We start from the raw sequence: 18,681 nt of genomic DNA, 5'->3' as shown, positions 1-18,681 counted from the left end.
AACAGCTTTTAACGAAAGATGTTAAGCAGTAGAAACAGGTAAGGCTGATGTTACAGACCTCTGCTGCCTTCTGAGCTTTTTGAGCATCTATTCTTACAGAATATTCTTGCCGAAAAAATCTGGCTGTTTATACCAGAATTGATCACTCTTGGCTGAAAATTACTTTGCAAATTCATGGGGTCAAGTGATCAACTGTGTAGCGTGCCCAGAGTTTGCATCAAGGATTTGGCCCTTTTCAAAGTTGCCTCTTTTCTCTATAGATACCTTTTCACTCATTCTAGTCTCTGGTACAACATACGTGAGCATTTTAGAACAGTTTGGTTTAGTAGTTTGCTGTAATAAAATAGCTGTATCGTCTCAAATTCCTGGCAAATTTCTATTATATGCTCACATGGGTAATTGGCAATGGTACTGGAACTTGAGACCTCTGATCACGTGGTGCCCCTGCTGTAGTCACAAGTATATGAACAGGAAGAATGTAGCTGATTTATAAAATCTTGATGCAGCCCAGTCACTACACAGGGAAGCAGGCTCACAGTAAGAACTGCCATTCATACAAACTCAGACCAGATGTTCCCCTACAACAACAGGGTCCAGGAAAGCACTACAAGATTAATGTTTCCCTTCCAGAATTATTAGTGTCTGTTTCAGGGTGACATTTTCAAACACATGAAGTGCGTTGGTTTTTTTTTTTTTAACCTTTTTATCCAAACATGCCTAAATAATATAAGTTTTCCAAATAGCTTGGCTGTGTTAAGTTACCTTCTCTTTTTAGTTTTCCAACTGCGTACTTGGTCCTTTATCTTGCTGTGTTTAATCTTACACAGAAGATAAATAGATCCAACCTGCTTTAAAATATTGCCCTTCAAGGTGTTTTTCCACTTTTGAAATAGTGTACAAAATGCAGTGGGAATCCCATGTTTGTGTTTGAGTGGTGCCAAACAGCTGTATCTGCTTTGCAAATTGAGGGCACTTTTTTAAAAAAGACGTCTGGCCTGAAAGTCAAGCTTTGTCCTGCCCTTAATTCCCTCACTGCTGTACAAATCCCTTATATTAAAAGGAGTCTCACATTTGGCTAGCTCTGTAATTAGAAGATATAAAAAGAGTTCTGTTGAAAATGGGCCCAAGAGCATCCAATTACTTACAAGTATTGTGAACAGTAAAACACTCCTAGAAATTGGCAGGTAGAACTCCAAGCATACAGAGACACAAGAAATGAAAGATGAAGAGATACCATTCTGAAGCTACACTTCAGCACACAGCCACATAATATAGTTAAAACCTGTATTGCAATACTAAACCACACTCAGTGTGCTAAGACTGCAGCGTTCCCAGGACCAGCCCACTCCCCAGTCCAACCAAATCCATTTTGCATCTCTCACCAAAGAAAATGTGTTTGCATCACAGCCTGAAGAGAAGTGCCATCTCTCACCTGTGAGTCCTGGGTCTGTCACATACTGAGTTTCCAGTACATCAAAGGTTAGCTGGTACTGAAGAGCGCAAGGTGGTCCTGTTGTGCTGAGTTATGACTTACGTTACAGATATTATTTATTTGCAGAAGCCTGCGTGTGAGAAGCTGACTTACAGAATAAAGTAACTTTCAGTAATCCTGTCAAGTGGAGAAGCTATAAGGAAGGGGTAAACATCATTGTAGATAAGTTAGATTTTCTTTTTTTTTTCAGGAGGGGTTACAAGAGACATAAATAAATTTCACAAATTACGTAAGGACAATATAATAAGATTCCTGTCTAATATCTGCATGGAAATTGCAATTACATCTCTTAAGGTGAGGTTACAGGTCAAACTGTAAGGCAGCAGATAAATTTTGAAAAGCTACCTATCTGATGGGTGTGCACAACACAGATTCTGGAATTTCAGTTCCATTTACTCAAAACATTCAGCTTAAAAGCATGATAGGTAATTAACTAGGATAGAAGCAGTGCTTGCAATGCTAAGAAATCCAGTGTTTACCTATGCATGTTTATTTTTCTTTCACCACTCTTCCAGATGAAGATGAGTTATTTGCCTTTTAGAATCTGGTTTTACCAATATTCACATGTGGAAAACTGTATACAGATATCAAGAGAAATAAAAATAATCAAAATCACCCATAAGGAATGCACCTCACTCTACACTTTGAGATTTTTCAAGGGCCACAGAGGAAAAGTAAACCAGTCAATAGAAAGGAAGTGTGCACTCAGCTAACAGAAATTAGGCAGAGGAAATTGGTAAAAAGCAATAGCAAACAATAACCTAGGAATAAACTTTTAAAGATACTCGGGTGTCCTGCTCTTACTGACCTCAGTGGGAGGTCAGTCTTACTGACCTTTTACAGCTTTCCGATTCTGACACTTAGGCCAGTAGTTCACCTGATGCCAGGTCTGGATTCTGACACCTTGCTATGTTAAATACCTTATATTAAAAGTATGTCCAGGATGGAGGCGGCTCTCCCGTGCACTTGTGGCATTAGAATCTAGCTAAAAGCAAAAGCCTAGTCCTATCCAAACTCAGCTGAAAGCCACCCACTGATACCAGTTGAATTAAGCAAATACAATTTCAGTAATATCACAAAGGTTAGGCACTGCAAAGCAGCAAACACCAGAATATTTTAGAAAGAAGATTTTAATTTTTTGGAAGAAACAGGTTTTCTGAAATACAGAATCAGAACATTAAGACTAGGTAAGATTTTTATTTTAATAGAAAACTGGGAAGGATGTAGTATCTGCTCAGATATGTACCTCCACATTCTGCTGCATGTTGCTGTAACAAATTTATTAGTCATAGCTCTCGTTATGGACAGATGGTTCCTACAGCAAAAATATAGAAAAATAATTTGGATTCAAGTCTAGAACACCTGCAACTTTTCATATGCAAAAAAATAACTCCAACTAGTCATAGAAAAGTGGCTGATAGGGATGGAGAATAGGGCTGTGCATCTGAATAGCCATGACTATGTACATTCCAAACTTAAGAAATGAGCATTTTTCCTCAGCCTCATAAAAATAGTTTGTCAATGAAAAATACCAATATGTAATACATTTAATACAATTTATACTTGAATTTAAAGATCTCAGATTATGGAATAATAAGCTAAAATCAAATGTACTGCTTTTTCAAATGTTCTTGTATATAACAATACTCTCTGTGTATACAGTGTGCATGCATGTATGTGTATACACGCACAGAAAGAAAGAGGTGTATAGAGATTTGCTGAAAAATTCTACAAGATTATCTGATTTCATTGCAGACCACAGCATACAGACTTCCTGGGATCCTTCTAACACAGGCTGCTCTAAAAAACAATAATGTTGACCGGTATAACCACATATCTACAACAAGTTTTTGCTATTATGAATTTAATTATCAATTTATTTTTCCAATCTAGATTTCATTTTTCTAAGAAGTAAATGCTGCTTTGGTAAGATTCCGTACTGTCATGACAAAATAACTGTGAACATATTGGGCAAAGCCTTGAAAGTATGAATTAATTTTGATAATTAGTAAGTAATAAAGATACCAACAAGTTTTAGGCAGCAACAGATTTAAAATGACTATGTTCTGACTTATTTTCTTCACCAACAAGCATCTCGAGCAAGAAACTAAAATGAAGAGATTAAATTTCTCTGCCTGCCATCACTGTGACATTTTAAGCCACCAAAGTCACAGCTGGCACTGAAAGAACGGTGGCATCAGCAGAGACCTCCATCCTTGCAGGACATAAATTGCATTGCGACACCCTGCCAACATTGCCTTGGAAAGGCCTGTGATCTGCAGTGTCTGGTGTATGATGCTTTCGTCGGGTCTTTTCTGAATGTGTTGGATTCTCTGTGGTCCTTGTAGTTGTGGACTGCTCTTGATTTTTCATAGCTCCTTTATTTTTAGATCTGAAGCTGTTATGCTGCTGTCTTCTGTGTTCAGACCTGGAACCACTCTTTACATTATTTTGATCTGCCTCATTACTGGCACCTTGTGACTTAAGAGATCCATTGAGCCGGATGTTTTGGTGCTGTGGGTTGAATCTTCGTCTCTGGCTAGAAGGCCCATTCTACTCAGAAAGAAATTGGATAACTGTTAGGTTATCTGAATCCTTTCAACAGGACAAGAAATACAGCAATCAGAATTAACAAAAATTGCAGAAGAAAATTTTCAGTGTAACTACGAGGGAAAGCACTATATAGGTTTTGATTGTTGCCAGAGTTCTCTATTCATAACACTTCAAAACTGAACTATGAGTAATATGTGACATCTCAGTAGCCTGGAAAAAGAGATAGCAGGTTCACCACTGATGCCAAATTAAAACCTGCTGTGATTCAAGAGAATGCCAAAAAGGGGATGAAATACTAGACATCTCAATAGCAGCAGTTAAGAAGCACTGAAGAACTTGATACTGATTTTTTTTCCAAAATCACAAAAATACCTATCCTAGTAAAGTATTGTGTAAATACCACAGTAAGACTGCAGGAAGAACAGAAATTCACATGTAAATTAAAGTCAAGTTAAGAATCTACACGGTGGGAGAAATGTCCATTGTGATATCTTGCTCAGAGGAAGCTTTGATCCTTAGTGGAAAGAGGCTGAATTGCTTTATTTCCATGACTGCCAGGCAGCTGATTCCATACATGCACTGACATTATGTAATGCTCCTACGTTTCCCTTCAGGCACCTACTTGACACGAAAATCCCTACTGGGACAAAATGCAGACCAACTTCAGTGGCAGCTTTACCTAAGCGCAACAGTACAAGGACATTCCAAGGTGCTCTTATAATGAAATAGTTATCAATATAGGACAATACTATATTATACAGCTCTTGAAATAATATGCTTTTAAACCTGGCAGGATTCCGCTTTCAAAGTCTATCTAATAATCATGCTTCAACAGCACATCAACTGATCATTTGTGAAGGATCAGAAATAAATGTTTCTCCACGGTAGCATGGAGGGCAATTAGCTATTATGGACAGTTTTTCTTTCTCAGTCTATTAACTGCCACTAGTCACTTCTGAACACCAGACAGCGGTCTTTGCTGGTATGGCATTTCTGGTATTTACACCTTGTATGTTCACACTGCCTTGAAAATGAAGCTGGAAAATACATACTTGCATATTTTCAAAAATTATTAATTAAATATACGGACTGCAAACCAGTATTTGATTTTGTATTAACAACTTCCAATGAAATTTTTGAAATAGTTTCGTTCATAACTGGTTTCTTACCTGCTTATTTGTCAGGGTTCCTTGGGAAGAAGATTCTGTAGGACTGGAAGAAAGATGACTTTGTACTTTAGTGCTGGCTGTTCTATTATCAGAGTTCTTGGCATTACTAGAGGACTTTCGGGTGTGCGTATTTTGCTTGCCAGTTGTTGCATGTGAGGTCACTGAAGACAGCACTGAATTACATGGTGTTCTTGAGGAATAGTTGTTCTTTGGGTGAGAAACTATAAAAAAAAGTATTCTGTGTTATCAGTTAAAAGATCAACCTCTAAACATAAGGCTTTATTCTTACCCTGCTTACAGTTCGTTTTGGTAGCATTGTTCCAGCCTTACTTTAAATAATGAAGTAAGCTAGATAACTAGGGTTGGGATTAGGCCATAGCGTTTTATTTCTGTGAAACTGCCTCATTGTGAAGCACTTCTGGACAAAAGAGCCAATGTGGTGGAACTGTGCTAAAACTGGAAGGAGCCTGGCAGAAGGCTAGGCTTTGGTCATCCAAGAAAACTTTTTACAATCCATAGCACCTATTGCTTTGCTTGTGAACTTTTAACCAGTTGAGCTGACAGGACTGCCTCATGCACTGTTGCCCTATCAATAATGTTCCTAATGGGAGTCTTCAGGCAACAAAGGAAGAAACACAGGAACACGGGAAGGAAGCGAGTGGCATGCCAGTAACTCTCTCAACTGCTTTAGGTCAAAGGAAGTTGTGCATGCAGACACCACAGACTGAATTTGATTCCGAATTATTCTTTGATCATGGAAGGCTGCAGAGGCTGACATTTGCTGTCAATGTATGTACTAGCTACAACACAGGTAACAGCCATAAAAGCTTCCTTAGTATGTCTAAATATTTTTTAAGGAGGAAAAAAAAAAAGTCTAGTGCCTATTGCTCATTCCTCTCTAAGGAGATGATTAACAAAGATTCTCCTGTACCATGGATATCTATAAAAACTGGAACTGAATGCAGTGCACTAATCCACTTCATGTAGATCATGGCAGTCAGCACCATCAGGAACTACTATTGCTCATCTCAGTATATTCCTGCTCCCTACTTCTTAGTATTTTGAGACTGCCTGATTTCTTAACCACTTTCATGTCTGGATGTGAACTGCACGAAGCAAATCCTTGATTCCTACCTCTCTGCATTTCCACAAGCTCTTTAAGCTGCCTGCTTCTGTGCAATGGCCCCTAAGCAGTCTCAAAGAGGACTCTGAGGCTACTGAAGTTCTTGATCTTAATTTGCTGTTCTGATTTTTCTGATTATGGAATTTTCCTGTTTCCTTCTGGTAGAGGTGACAAACCAGAGGCTCGCTTCAGTGAGACACCTGTTGTTTTATCTAAGAGATGCTTCTCTTTTTCCACTTTTAGTACAGAGAAAGAAGATGTGGAATAATTTTAGCAACTGAGCATCATCTGTTAGGTTTTTTGAGGCTCTTACTCACTTACGCCAACATCAGCTATTTCTCCCACTAGGTGTCCTCTTTAGAAAATGCAATGATTTGCACAATGAACTGAATTTTCTGTCCTAAGTTCAGTGAGGCTGGCTGTCACTGAATTCTACTGCTCTCTTGTCTAAAACAGACTGTTGCACATAGAAGCCCATATAAAAATCCAGGTGCTTGTCATAAAAATGTATTTTTAACAAAAAAGATGTACACTGAAGGCGTACCATCCGGCATTCTGGATATATGTCAGTCCAATTATTTTTGTTTCTTCCTGTCCTTAATTGTGAGTGTATGCTGCCCATCCTCTTCTTATGTTAGAACGTGCCTGCCTTTGCACAAGCTCTGTGGTTTTGGTTATTGCTTTTGTTAAATCAAATAAATGATCTTATCAAAGACATGCCAACAGTGTAAGTTGCTTATCTAAGGTCACTGAGGGCAGATTAAAAGTAAGTTCTTCAGACGGCCAGTGCACCATCAGTCATTTGTAAGATGGTACTGCTTCCCTGCTAATAGCTGTTTTTTTGACTTCACTGACCTGATTTCAACAGGTCTGCATCAAACTATGCTTAAGTAATGCTTTACTGAAATGAGGTATAAATAATTAACTTGCAGATTAACTGCAGCTGGAAGTTATTTAGGAAAGTAGTTCAATGAGTTGAAAAAAATAGTCTATGGTTGCATCAAAAGCAGCTGTGGTTATATTAGTCAGGATAATCTTTACAGAATTTTCAATTTTCAATCTCTTAAGCTTCAGGGTATGAGACAGGGTCTATGAGGTGACTGTGAACAATTAGATGCATTACTGGGAAGCTTATGCCTTCCTTTGAAACATCCTGGGTTGGCTTCAGTAAGAGACATGATACGGGGTTAGATGGATCTTCGAAGTGTTCTACAAAAGCAATTCTTACGGTCTAATGAATGAAACTGGTTATGCCTCAAAGGAGTCAGTTTTTTAGCTGTGCAGTCAGAAGGTCATATTGGCAGACTGTGGTATTTTTTCTTTTTTCTATTTCTAGTAATTCCTTGAAGACATTAATTATTTTTCTTCCCAAAATTGTTTTCCTTCCCTCAAGACCCACTAGTTCAGTATTGTGTTAACAGTTTTTCTCCTAAGTGATGGTACTGATGGGATATCATGGGACATAGTAGCATTTGGGGCAAAGCATTATAGCATTTGCTTTTTTTTTGGGGGGGGGGGCGGGGAGCACAACAAAGATGAGAAATAGGTTATCTCATATTTTGCAACACGGACATGACACTTGGAGCAGAAAGTGAACCTGAATTTCCAAGCAGAAGGGCAGATGATTTGGAAACAGGAACATTTGGGAGTACCTTTAGCTCCTGAAAAACCCAGTGAATACTGTTACAAAGCTGGGGAGTTACTTCCTAGCAGGAGAGATCTGAACTGGTCTCATAACATTATGCTTACACAAAGAAGCTTCTGATTTACTAGTTATTCATAAATTACTGAATTTGAGTGTTCCCCAGAGCTGACTTTTATTTCCACTTGGAAATAACTGTTTAGATGGAAAACTCCACCTGATCCGAATAACACTTGGAAATCTCTGACAAGGAGGGCACTGTGCACATGCAGATGGACTGTGCAGCACAAGTACACTGTGTCTAATGTGTTGCATACTGTAAAGTTGACTTGTGCATGTTCAGGAAACCTGCTGCATCCAGATATACCATTCATGTCAGGCTTGCTGCATACACACACATGGGCAGTACACATGCCATTATTTCTGCTGGCATTTCCTGAACAGGTATGTGGAACACTATGTTCCGAGAACTTCAGTGTGAGGAATCACCAGCACTTACTTTCTCCACAGAGCTGAATTTGGGTCTTCAGCTGTTCTGTATCACAGGAAAATCGGGCAGACCTGCCCAGCTCTTCATCATATTTCCGTTCACTCACAAAGTGCTGCAAAAAATACAGACAAATTAACAGTGATTTGCATTCTGAGCAAAAGACTGTATGGATGGTACAGAAACCAATCAATACTTACCTTAAGTTCACTTTAAGGCTCAGCAAACTCTTGACCCTGCCCTGTACACAGGATCTCTATGCAGAACCAAGTATTTTCCCATCCTTACCAAATTACATGTCTCACAGCCCAGTGATGGGTGGATCACTCCCACACTTGGGAAGTGGGTCATTTCATTGGAGTATATGCATTTGATCACTGAACCTGAAGCTATCGGGTTTACTCGTTAACTGAGTCTGATAAATGATACACAAACAGCAAAACTCCCCACCGCTACACTTATGAGGGCATAGCTTACACTTCTCTGATAGTGTCTGTACGCTGCTCAGAGGTGCTATAATACTTTAAGAAGGTATGCTTTCCCCATGGAAAGCTAGTTACCCTTTGGCCCATAGCAGGAATGAACAGCCTGGGCATTTTAGCATGACAGCTCTTTCTTGGCATTTATGCTAACAGCTGAAATACCCAAGCAGAAGTGAATGCCTGACCTTAATTTCAGCCCTGAGTTCAGACAGTTGTGCTTCAGCCATGTGACTGGCTAGGTCTGTCAGTCTCTTCAGCTCCTCAGCTTTCTTCTGCCGAGCAGTCAGGATTTCCACTGTCAAATACCAATAGTCAATAATTAATGCTACGAAGGTAAATTGCTCTGTAATTCATTACTCTTTGGCCATTAACACTCTATGTCACATGTGAGACAAGCACACACATCTCGGACCCCTGACTTCAACTGGACTTGCAATATGCTGCTTGCACAGATAAAGTCAATCAGTGTATTTAACTGAACTGCCTGGTGTTGAAAAAGATCTGAAAATGGGACAGCTGTCAGAAAATCAAAGTTAAATCAATCCTTCAACATTTAGACAAACAGGGGCAGAGACATGTTGTTTTGAGTTTTGCAGTGCTTTATTTTTAAGCACAAAATCAGGGAGCCTTCCATAAAGACATGGAAAGAAGCATTACATTGAGTCAACAGCCTGTTTCTGAAGACATGCTATATTCTATCTACACAGGGGCATTTCAGTTCCTCTGAAATTTGTGTTCATATATTGGGTTTGTGTGCCAAGGTTTTGGTAGCAGGGGGACTATAGAGGTGGCTTCTGTAAGAAGCTGCTAGAAGCTTCCCCCATGTCTGATAAAGCCAATGCCAGCCGGCTCCAAGATGGACCTGTCGTTGGCCAAGGCAGAGCCAACCAGCGAAAGTGGTAGCGCCTCTGTGATAACATTTTTAAGAAGGGAAAAAAAGAGTTGCTGTGGCACAGAAACAGCAGCTGGAGAGAGGAGTGAGAACATGTAAGAGAAACAACCCTGCAGACACCAAGGTCAGTGAAGAAGGAGGGGGAGGAGATGCTCCAGGCGCTGGAGCAGAGATTCTCCTGCAGCCCGTGGTGAAGACCATGGTGAGGCAGGCTGTCCCCCTGCAGTCCATGGAGGTTAACAGTGGAGCAGATATCCACCTGCAGCCTGTGGAGGATCCCACGCCGGAGCAGGTGGATGCCGAAAGGAGGCTGTGACCCTGCGGGAAGCCCGTGCTGGAGCAGGCTCCTGGCAGGACCTGTGGCCCCATGGAGAGAGGAGCCCACGCTGGAGCAGTGTGTGACTGAAGGACTGCACCCCATGGAAGGGACCCACACTGGAGCAGTTTGTGAAGAACTGTCTCCTGTGGGAGGGAACCTATGCTGGAGCAGGGGAAGAGTGTGAGGAGTCCTGCCCCTGAGGAGGAAGGATCGGCAGAGACAACGTGTGATGAACTGACCCCAACCCCCATTCCACATCCCCCTGTGCTGCTGAGGGGGAAGATGCAGAGAATCCGGGAGTGAAGCTGTGCCTGGGAAGAAGGGAGGTATGGGGGGAAGGTGTTTTAAGATTTGGTTTTATTTCTCATTATGCTACTCTGATTTGATTGGTAATAAATTAAATTAATTTTCCCCAAGTCGAGTCTGTTTTGCCTGTGACGGTAATTGCTGAGTGATCTCCCTGCCCTTATCTGGGCCACGAGCCTTCTGTTACGTTTTCTCTCCCCTGTCCCGCTGATAGGAGGACTGATAGAATGGCTTTGGTGGGCACCTGGCATCCAGCCAGGGTCAACCCACCACAATAGCCTACATTAAAATCACCAGCATTGCTATTTTGCCTTCAAGTACTGAATATATACAATTGCCATTTCTACAGCAAAGCAATATTACAAAGGCCAACAGTCTTTATGAAAAAATACGGAATGTTCACTGCTGCCCATCTTGTATACTTTATATAAGGACGGGGTGAATAGTTATGTTCTTATAGGAAAAAATTAATCATGAACCACAAAGCAACAGTCCACTTATGTGCAGGATAATGTGACTACAATTCTGGTGGAAAATTAAATACTCTAGTATTTGTAGTGCAAACTCTATTACCTACAGGGTGACTCAATGTAAAAGCAACAACTGATTAATTGGCTGGTGGGATCAGTACTTATGGCAGAGAGGAAAAATAGCATTTAAATATAAAATAATAACAAATATAGTCTTTTGTCTAGAGCTTATGTCTACAGTCAGGGTGAGTGGTAGTTGTTGTAAACTATCCCAAGGCCACAGACTCCATTACAGCTGTGGAGACTGTGGCTTCTTTGCTTTCTTTTGCCACAAATTTCCAGAGCAGACTTGGCAAGTCACCTAACCAGCTCATACTTTGTAATGCCATTTTTTAGGTGAGAATTAATAATATTTCACAAAGAGTTTGCTTCTCAACCCACTATCATTTATTTAAGCAGATGGCATCTTCTTTTGAAAGCATCATAGAATGGTTTGGGTTAGAAGGGACCTTTAAAGGTCATCTAGTCCACCCCCCTGCAATAAGCAGGGACATCTTCAACTAGATCAGGATGCTCGGAGCCCCGTCCAACCCGACCTTGAATGTTTCCAGGGATGGAGCATCTACCACCTCTCTGGGCAACCTGTTCCAGTGTTTCATCAAGTAGAGCATGGTCCAGCAGGTGCAGCTGTGTGGGAACAACCAAACCATATGATAGAGGAGCATGTGTCACACAGGGCAGGGAAGGCACAGGGTGGCTACAGTTCCTTTAGCCCTGTTGGTAAATCTGTGCTTACATTATTACTTATGCTAAGAACAGGTGTGTATCTATCTCTCTAGCTGATGTTTTAACTTCTTTTTTGTGGAATATGGTCTACAAGTCTGAGAGAATTTTATCAGATTAAACAAACAGTTTACTAGCTGTTTTTCTTTGTCCAATAGTTCTGCTTTATTGCTTATTCTAGGTAATGCTAATATTGTTACTCCCCAAGGTCAGCATCCCCTTTGCTGAAGTGACTGCCCAAACCTTATGATCTCATTTCATACCGGCACTTACCTCCACATGAGATGCCAGCCAAATACCCATTTTTAAAAAACCCCGAAATTATAATATTTGGAAATTTTTCCAGTATTGACAGTAAGAGTAAGATTACCCACATAAAATAGTCCTCCAGTGCAGCAAAGAGATGTGAAAATAAATAATAATGTACATCTTGGTTAACACCTTACAGTCCTCTAACAACTTTCTGCCTAAAGTTCTGAAGGCAGTTCACAAGTCTACAACAGCCTGAGAGACAGCAGAAACTACATTGTTAAAGATGGGTACAGGGGCCATCCAGTACCACATGTGGCGTCAATACAAAAGCAGGGAAATAGAACCTGCCATGCACAAAAGTAGCACTTTGCATGCCTGTAGGTAAGAATTAGGTTTACTTTCCACAAAAATTACTACTATACCTGGCCAAGATTAATGAAGGTGCCCTATGATACCATGAGCCCTGGATGGTGGATTTCAAAAATGTGGTTTTGTTTATGCGGTTAAGGCTTAGATCCATGTCTGCTGCTATCACTGGGAATTTTACCGTTAGTTTCCTGGGAGCGAGTGCATGCCCATGTAGATGATTATGGCTACCTGGTCTCTGCAGGTAACCAAAAAGCTGCTGATACGTTTCCATCCACAACTCCTCCCAAGAATAACACAGAACTCCAATTCCACATCTATTTCATGTTAGTACTAGAAAAGTTAGCATACAAAATTCCAAACACAAACTAATGCCAATCTTTGCTGTAACAGCTCATACCTTTTAGTTTCCACACATATGCAACTACAAGAGACTTAGCTAACAATGGAGGATTTAAATTATTTTTTTAAATAAAAATTTAACTAGTATACATTTGTGAACTAAGTCAGAGTTCTATATGCAAATGAAGCATTCAAGAATGTTACACATATATTTGTAACCCTCCTTGGAAGGACCTTAAATTCACAAATCCATAAAAGGATTGTATGCATACGTAGCAGTGATATAGTAATCTGCCAGGCAAAGTATCATTCCAACCATACATTGGTTAACCTTCAGTTTCTCACTTAGCCCTCTCTATTGAAACACACCCCCATGATTACTGGGCCATGAATACCATATCTCAGATGGGCTATAAGACAGATACTGTGGTGTCCTAATACATGACTCATCTTGCTTTTTTTTTCCCCAAACCAGAATACATATACCTTACCTATGCAAAAAACAGAGATGACGTGAAAGCCTGGAATCAGATCAACTCCTACACATTATTAAGAAAACAGATTCCAGTAAACATCTAGTTTTTTATTTTTTATTGTTCCAATTCATAAGCCTGATCACTATCCCTTAAAGCTATGCAAGGCCACACAATAACCTATTCCCCTAGTAATTTCCAGTATTCTAACTCATATATGTAATATAATGAAGCAAACAGTGATTAAGAAATGGAAACAAAGTAATTGACAAACCATAAAGGGGGCGGGGGGGGAAGGAGTGATTAAAAAGCTCTGATAAGTAAGCACAAGGAATAAATAATTTAAATCTAACTTCATATGAAATTTTGATTTACCTTAATTTCATAATATGGAAATTTTGATGCAAAATCATAATATAGAAACTATACAGAAACTGTCCCGGAACATCGAAGACTTATTTGATTGCATACATATAACAATGAAAGACGCTGGAATGCTACTAACCAAATTTATGTACTGTGTAATTTTCTGCCAAACAAAACAAATGTTTCCATGACTATTCCAAAGGTTCCCTGTGTATTTTTTTACTTACTGGCTTCTTCTTTAACTTTATCAATTTCTGCCATTAATGATACTTCTTTGTCTACGATGCTAAAAAAGGAAAAAAAGAAAGAAAAAAAACACCACAATTTAATCCATGCTAGAACTCCATCAAAATCGAAAGCTGTAACTACACAAAGACTTCAGACTTTAGTTATGGGCAGTTTTGAAATTAATAAGACTTAAAAAATGGAAGCTGAAAAAACAGCTAGGCAAACTGACTACAAAAAATTAGCGATAAACGGCGTATGCTGATTTACACAAACATCTCACTGGCCTGTCCATGTGTCTGCACAGATGTGGAAGTCACCCAGATTTAACCCCTTTGGCACTGCCTCAGCACAGCAGTCCTCAAATGACTAAACAGTCTATTTCCTAATTAAGCCAGATATGCCATTGCTACTACCCAGGTTCATACAGCTTAGCTCTCAGTGCAGTATTAAGAACAAAACAGAGTTAAAGCTGTGTGGAAAGAAGTCCTTCTCTTCCTTAAATAGAGATATTCTTGCAATATATGTCACGGTAAAGAAGAAAATGATTTGTGATGTAAATAAGCATTAATGTATCTCCACAACAGAGGTCAGCTTCCTTGCCCCCCATTCTCTCCAGGACTGGGAAGGTGTGGTTCCACTTTTACCTGGCCTTCCTAAAGGTCTCATGTGCCTTTCGTTTCAGAAATCTCTGGTGCGCAATCCCTGACAGTGCTTTTAAGCTGTCAAAGTGCAAACTGATCAGGTGGGTCTACTGAGAGCAGTGGGTTTGTAAATTGTTTATGTCATCAACCCAGTGACATTGTTCAGTGAAATAACACCACTGCAGAATGCATAGTGCTCTGGTGTGCCACTCCATCTTCCCCTCACTAGATTATTCTTAGTCATGTTCACATTTAATAAACATCACCAATGTTAATGTTTGTGTTTGCATAAGTGAGTAAACTCAAGCAGCCAGGGGTAAATCACGAAAAGTAGGTCAAACACCAGGAGTAAATCCAGGTACGCACTCAAGGGAAGAGTGGAATTCTCACCCTTTCAGTAAAATAATCCTTAAACGTAAGCTTTTGTACCCAGTGAAGACACTGAGTTATATGTGAAAGAGCTTCCGTCAGAAGGAAGATGTTATAGAAAACTCAAGAACAAAATATTTGTCTAGAATGCCCTTAGCAAGACAGGAAAGATCCTACAGAGTTCAGTGGGCAGCAATCAAAGGCAGAAGACTTACAGAGGAGAGGACTGATGGGTTGTTAACTAAAACAGGGAAAGATTAGGGAGTGGGCAGGGTGGGGAACACATGGCAGATACACAGCTGACTCAACCAGAAATTTACCAGGTAGAACATGTTCAAGTGCCATGCAGCCTTCCTTGAAATCTTCCCATAAATTAACTCAGTTCACACAGGAGGTTTGCAACAGAAGTTCTGCAGCATTCTACCCTCGGGTTTTACCAATCAACCATGCCACCTTTAGAGGAGAAGTGGCTACTACCTTTACACTGCCTCTCAACAGCCAACAAGGGGGACAGAAGCAGGTTGGCTGATGGCAAAGGATGAAGCAAGACAATAAAATTGCAGCATAACACGTTTTTCTGTTTCATACATATAAACAAGACTAAAAACATTGTTTTGGCCTGCCAGATCAACTTAGTGTAACCTACACACCAGAGGAAATAAAACAGCAGGGTTTTTTACGGTAGAGCAAATCAGTTAAGAGGCATACACTTACAATGAAGGGACATACTTGTTCCACTTGGCCCTCGATATTCTCCAGGCATAAGCATTAAGCTTGGACTCCAAATAGGCAGGTGATGATTCCAGCTTGCTAATCTAAATAGCAATAGCTTTTCAGAATTAATCTATTTTCAGTTAGCTTTTGTAACTACATGGTATAATAAACTTCCTTGGCTTTCACAGCAGGTGGCTGAAATGAGTCTTGTAAGCAATCACTTGTTTCTACCCTCTACAAAAAGAGAGATTTTAATGGTCTTTAGTACTTTCCCCTAAATTTAAAAAGTTTGCACATGTTCGCTTTTGCTGTCTCTGTTACAAAAGTACCTCCCTAGTGTACCACACAGGTTATATAAACAAACTTTTGGCTGGAAAAAATATTCAGGCAACAAGCTCACAACAGTAGAGCTTATCAGAACTGTGTTTAGGCCCAGTTCATTCCATGACTGTCCTCTCTCCACTTCAACAAAACATCCTTGCGAAACTGCTTAGCCCCTAACATTTTATTTTGATGCCAAATAAAAACACTTTTAAAACCAGACTGAGAACAAGGCCATAGCAGTCCTATATTTATCATATTTTATAGTCATATCTCATTTGTTACTAGACAGTTTTCTACTCCTAATGTTTTAGTGTGTTCTGTGATGAACATTTCAGGAAAGTGTTTGGATGTTGTAGTAGTAGAGGCCAGGACTCTGAAGAACTTGATGGAGAACAACCACCTGAGTACTTAGCTTGTAGCTACAAACTATCATTGAGAAAACTAAAGAATAAAACAAGAGAATAAGTGTTTGGTGCCTTTGTCAATATGAGACTAGTTAATGTGATAAACTAAGGTTCTTTAACAGATCTTCATGGGGTTGCCCTTCCCTGAAGACAATGCAGCTGTACTAACTTATACCAGCTGAGGACATGGAATCTCTCTCTCTCTCTCTCTCAACAAAAGGAAAGGATCATACTAATTCTCATCTGGAAGCATAAAGCCACATTTCTCAGCTTGGAAATCATGAACTACCATATTTCATGGAACAATGGGGGAAGTTAACATTTCTTTAGAAATGTCATAGGCCAACCAGCGCTAGGAAATACGTTTCTTCTTAGTTCGCACAAGGGTCAATTATTAAGGAAATGGAGTAGGAATCAACTTGATTCCTTTCTAGTCACACAGAGCACTTCAGTGCAAAACTGACCAAATCCTCCTCCATCAAGAACTTAGCAAAGTTATAAACAGACGAAAATGACAGAGAGAAAGCTGGAAAACTGGATTGGAAAAAAAAAAGGTGAAAGACAAAATGAATACAAAAGAAAACTAACTGCTAACAGATATAGAAGGAGAAAGGACAAGAACACTATGGAAAAATTAATGGATCAAATCTTGTTTGTTGTTCCTGCTAAGATCCCACTGTTTTCACACGAAGCATAGAGAGCCACTTCAGCTGAACAGCTTTTTAACTCATGAGAAGTTGAACTGGTTTTAGTGTATTTTCTGGAATAATGCCCTACTCAGCCTCAATAGGATGATCATGAACAGACCACAGTGCTAGCAGTATTGAGAACTTCTCAAATCTTGGCTCAGCAATACCTCCTAGGAATGCATTTTCTCTCAATGCTTCTTAGTGTCCACTTGATACCAAAATGTTATATCAAGCTGGTACACTCCGGGGCACAGCCTGCAGCCATTGGTGTGCTGTGGAGAACTAGATACCAGGTGCTATAGGAAATTTCTGCATGGTCACATATCACCAGATATGGGCTCTAGCAGAGCAAGGAACAGAATGCATTTCAGACCTAAAGACACTTCAGGGAAAACATTCTGCTAATTCCTTCCTCTAGTTATGCTGTTTCTCTTGGGTCTTCTGTAGATGTTAGGAACCAGGGTTAAAATCATAAACATGCTTCTTCAGCTGGGGTTCTGGAGAGGTCATACCCTTGTCAATTTTTTCTAATTACTCTGTCATGGTTTAAGCCCAGGCAGCAACTAAGCACCACGCAGCCGCTCACTCACTCCCCCCTCACCCAGTGGGATGGGGGAGAAAATCAGGAAAAGAAGTAAAACTCGTGGGTTGAGATAAGAACGGTTTAATAGAACAGAAAAGAAGAAACTAATAATGATAATGATAACACTAATAAAATGACAACAGCAATAATGAAAGGATTGGAATGTACAAATGATGCGCAGTGCAACTGCTCACCACCTGCCGACCGACACCCAGCCAGTCTCCGGGCAGCGATTCCCTGCCCCCACTTCCCAGTTCCTAAACTAGATGGGATGTCCCATGGTATGGAATACCCTGTTGGCCAGTTTGGGTCAGGTGCCCTGGCTGTGTCCTGTACCAACTTCTTGTGCCCCTCCAGCTTTCTCGCTGGCTGGGCATCAGAAGCTGAAAAATCCTTGACTTTAGACTAAACACTACTGAGCAACAACTGAAAACATGAGTGTTATCAACATTCTTCACATACTGAACTCAAAACATAGCACTGTACCAGCTACTAGGAAGACAGTTAACTCTATCCCAGCTGAAACCAGGACATACTCCCAGCACTAACATTCTATCAGGCTTCAGCCATCCCTTCTCTTTCCATCCAACATCAGCTTTTGAGTATATTCCATATACCATTTGAGTTTCCTGTGACAAGCACACAACTCGGCACCAACACTTCCCTCTCTGAATGTACCTGAATTCATACCCTAATCATCGGTCTGTAGGATCCCCTGCTGTAGCAGTATTTGTCAGTTCTGCTATAGGTGTTCAGGTTTTTTATGATACATTTATAATACTCATTGGAGCAAATACTGGGACTCAAATTCCCCCTCCCATTGACCAGGCTCAAGGACAGATCTGAATCAAGCAAGTCATACTCCATGACTGATGCTGGAGCCAAAAGAGAGAAACACTACTACCTCTTTCCTTCCTGTCTCCCTTTGCCACATTTCTCTTCAGGAAGGACTGATTCTGTTCTTCTCTTACCCCTCACTTTTTCAGGATCAGGACCTGGGTACCAAACTGTAGCTATCAGCATCGTTTCATTGTTCACCGCAGGTGCATAGCCGTAGTTTGGTGCACAGGGTTCAGCACTGTTTGATTTTAATATCCAGATGAAATTTTGAGGTAGGGTTCAGGAAGGAGACAATTTTGTTGAAGGAACACAGCAAAAGAGAGGCTTAACACAGCGGACATGCAAATGGAGCCAGGACACAGGCAGTGCTCG

At 40.3% G+C, this 18,681-nt stretch overlaps 1 protein-coding gene across 5 annotated transcripts in view; it reads right to left on the bottom strand.

The window, feature by feature from the left end:
- Window positions 1–2,604: 2,604 nt before the first annotated feature.
- SPATS2L (spermatogenesis associated serine rich 2 like) overlaps window positions 2,605–18,681 on the bottom strand; it is an 87,460-nt gene continuing 71,383 nt past the window's right edge. For all 5 annotated transcript variants that reach the window (XM_075028085.1, XM_075028089.1, XM_075028084.1 and 2 more), the window contains 5 exons: window positions 13,745–13,803; window positions 9,134–9,243; window positions 8,479–8,581; window positions 5,215–5,435; window positions 2,605–4,045 (listed from right to left, as the gene is read on the bottom strand). In XM_075028085.1, the coding sequence (XP_074884186.1) occupies window positions 3,647–4,045; window positions 5,215–5,435; window positions 8,479–8,581; window positions 9,134–9,243; window positions 13,745–13,803 (892 nt within the window). In that variant the 3' untranslated portion in view covers window positions 2,605–3,646. The remainder of the gene's footprint in view (window positions 4,046–5,214; window positions 5,436–8,478; window positions 8,582–9,133; window positions 9,244–13,744; window positions 13,804–18,681) is intronic.

Source organism: Buteo buteo, chromosome 5 (assembly GCF_964188355.1).
Source record: "Buteo buteo chromosome 5, bButBut1.hap1.1, whole genome shotgun sequence".
Taxonomy (NCBI): domain Eukaryota; kingdom Metazoa; phylum Chordata; class Aves; order Accipitriformes; family Accipitridae; genus Buteo; species Buteo buteo.
The sequence above is the reverse complement of the archived record's forward strand: the minus strand, read 5'-3'. Positions and strand labels throughout refer to the sequence as shown.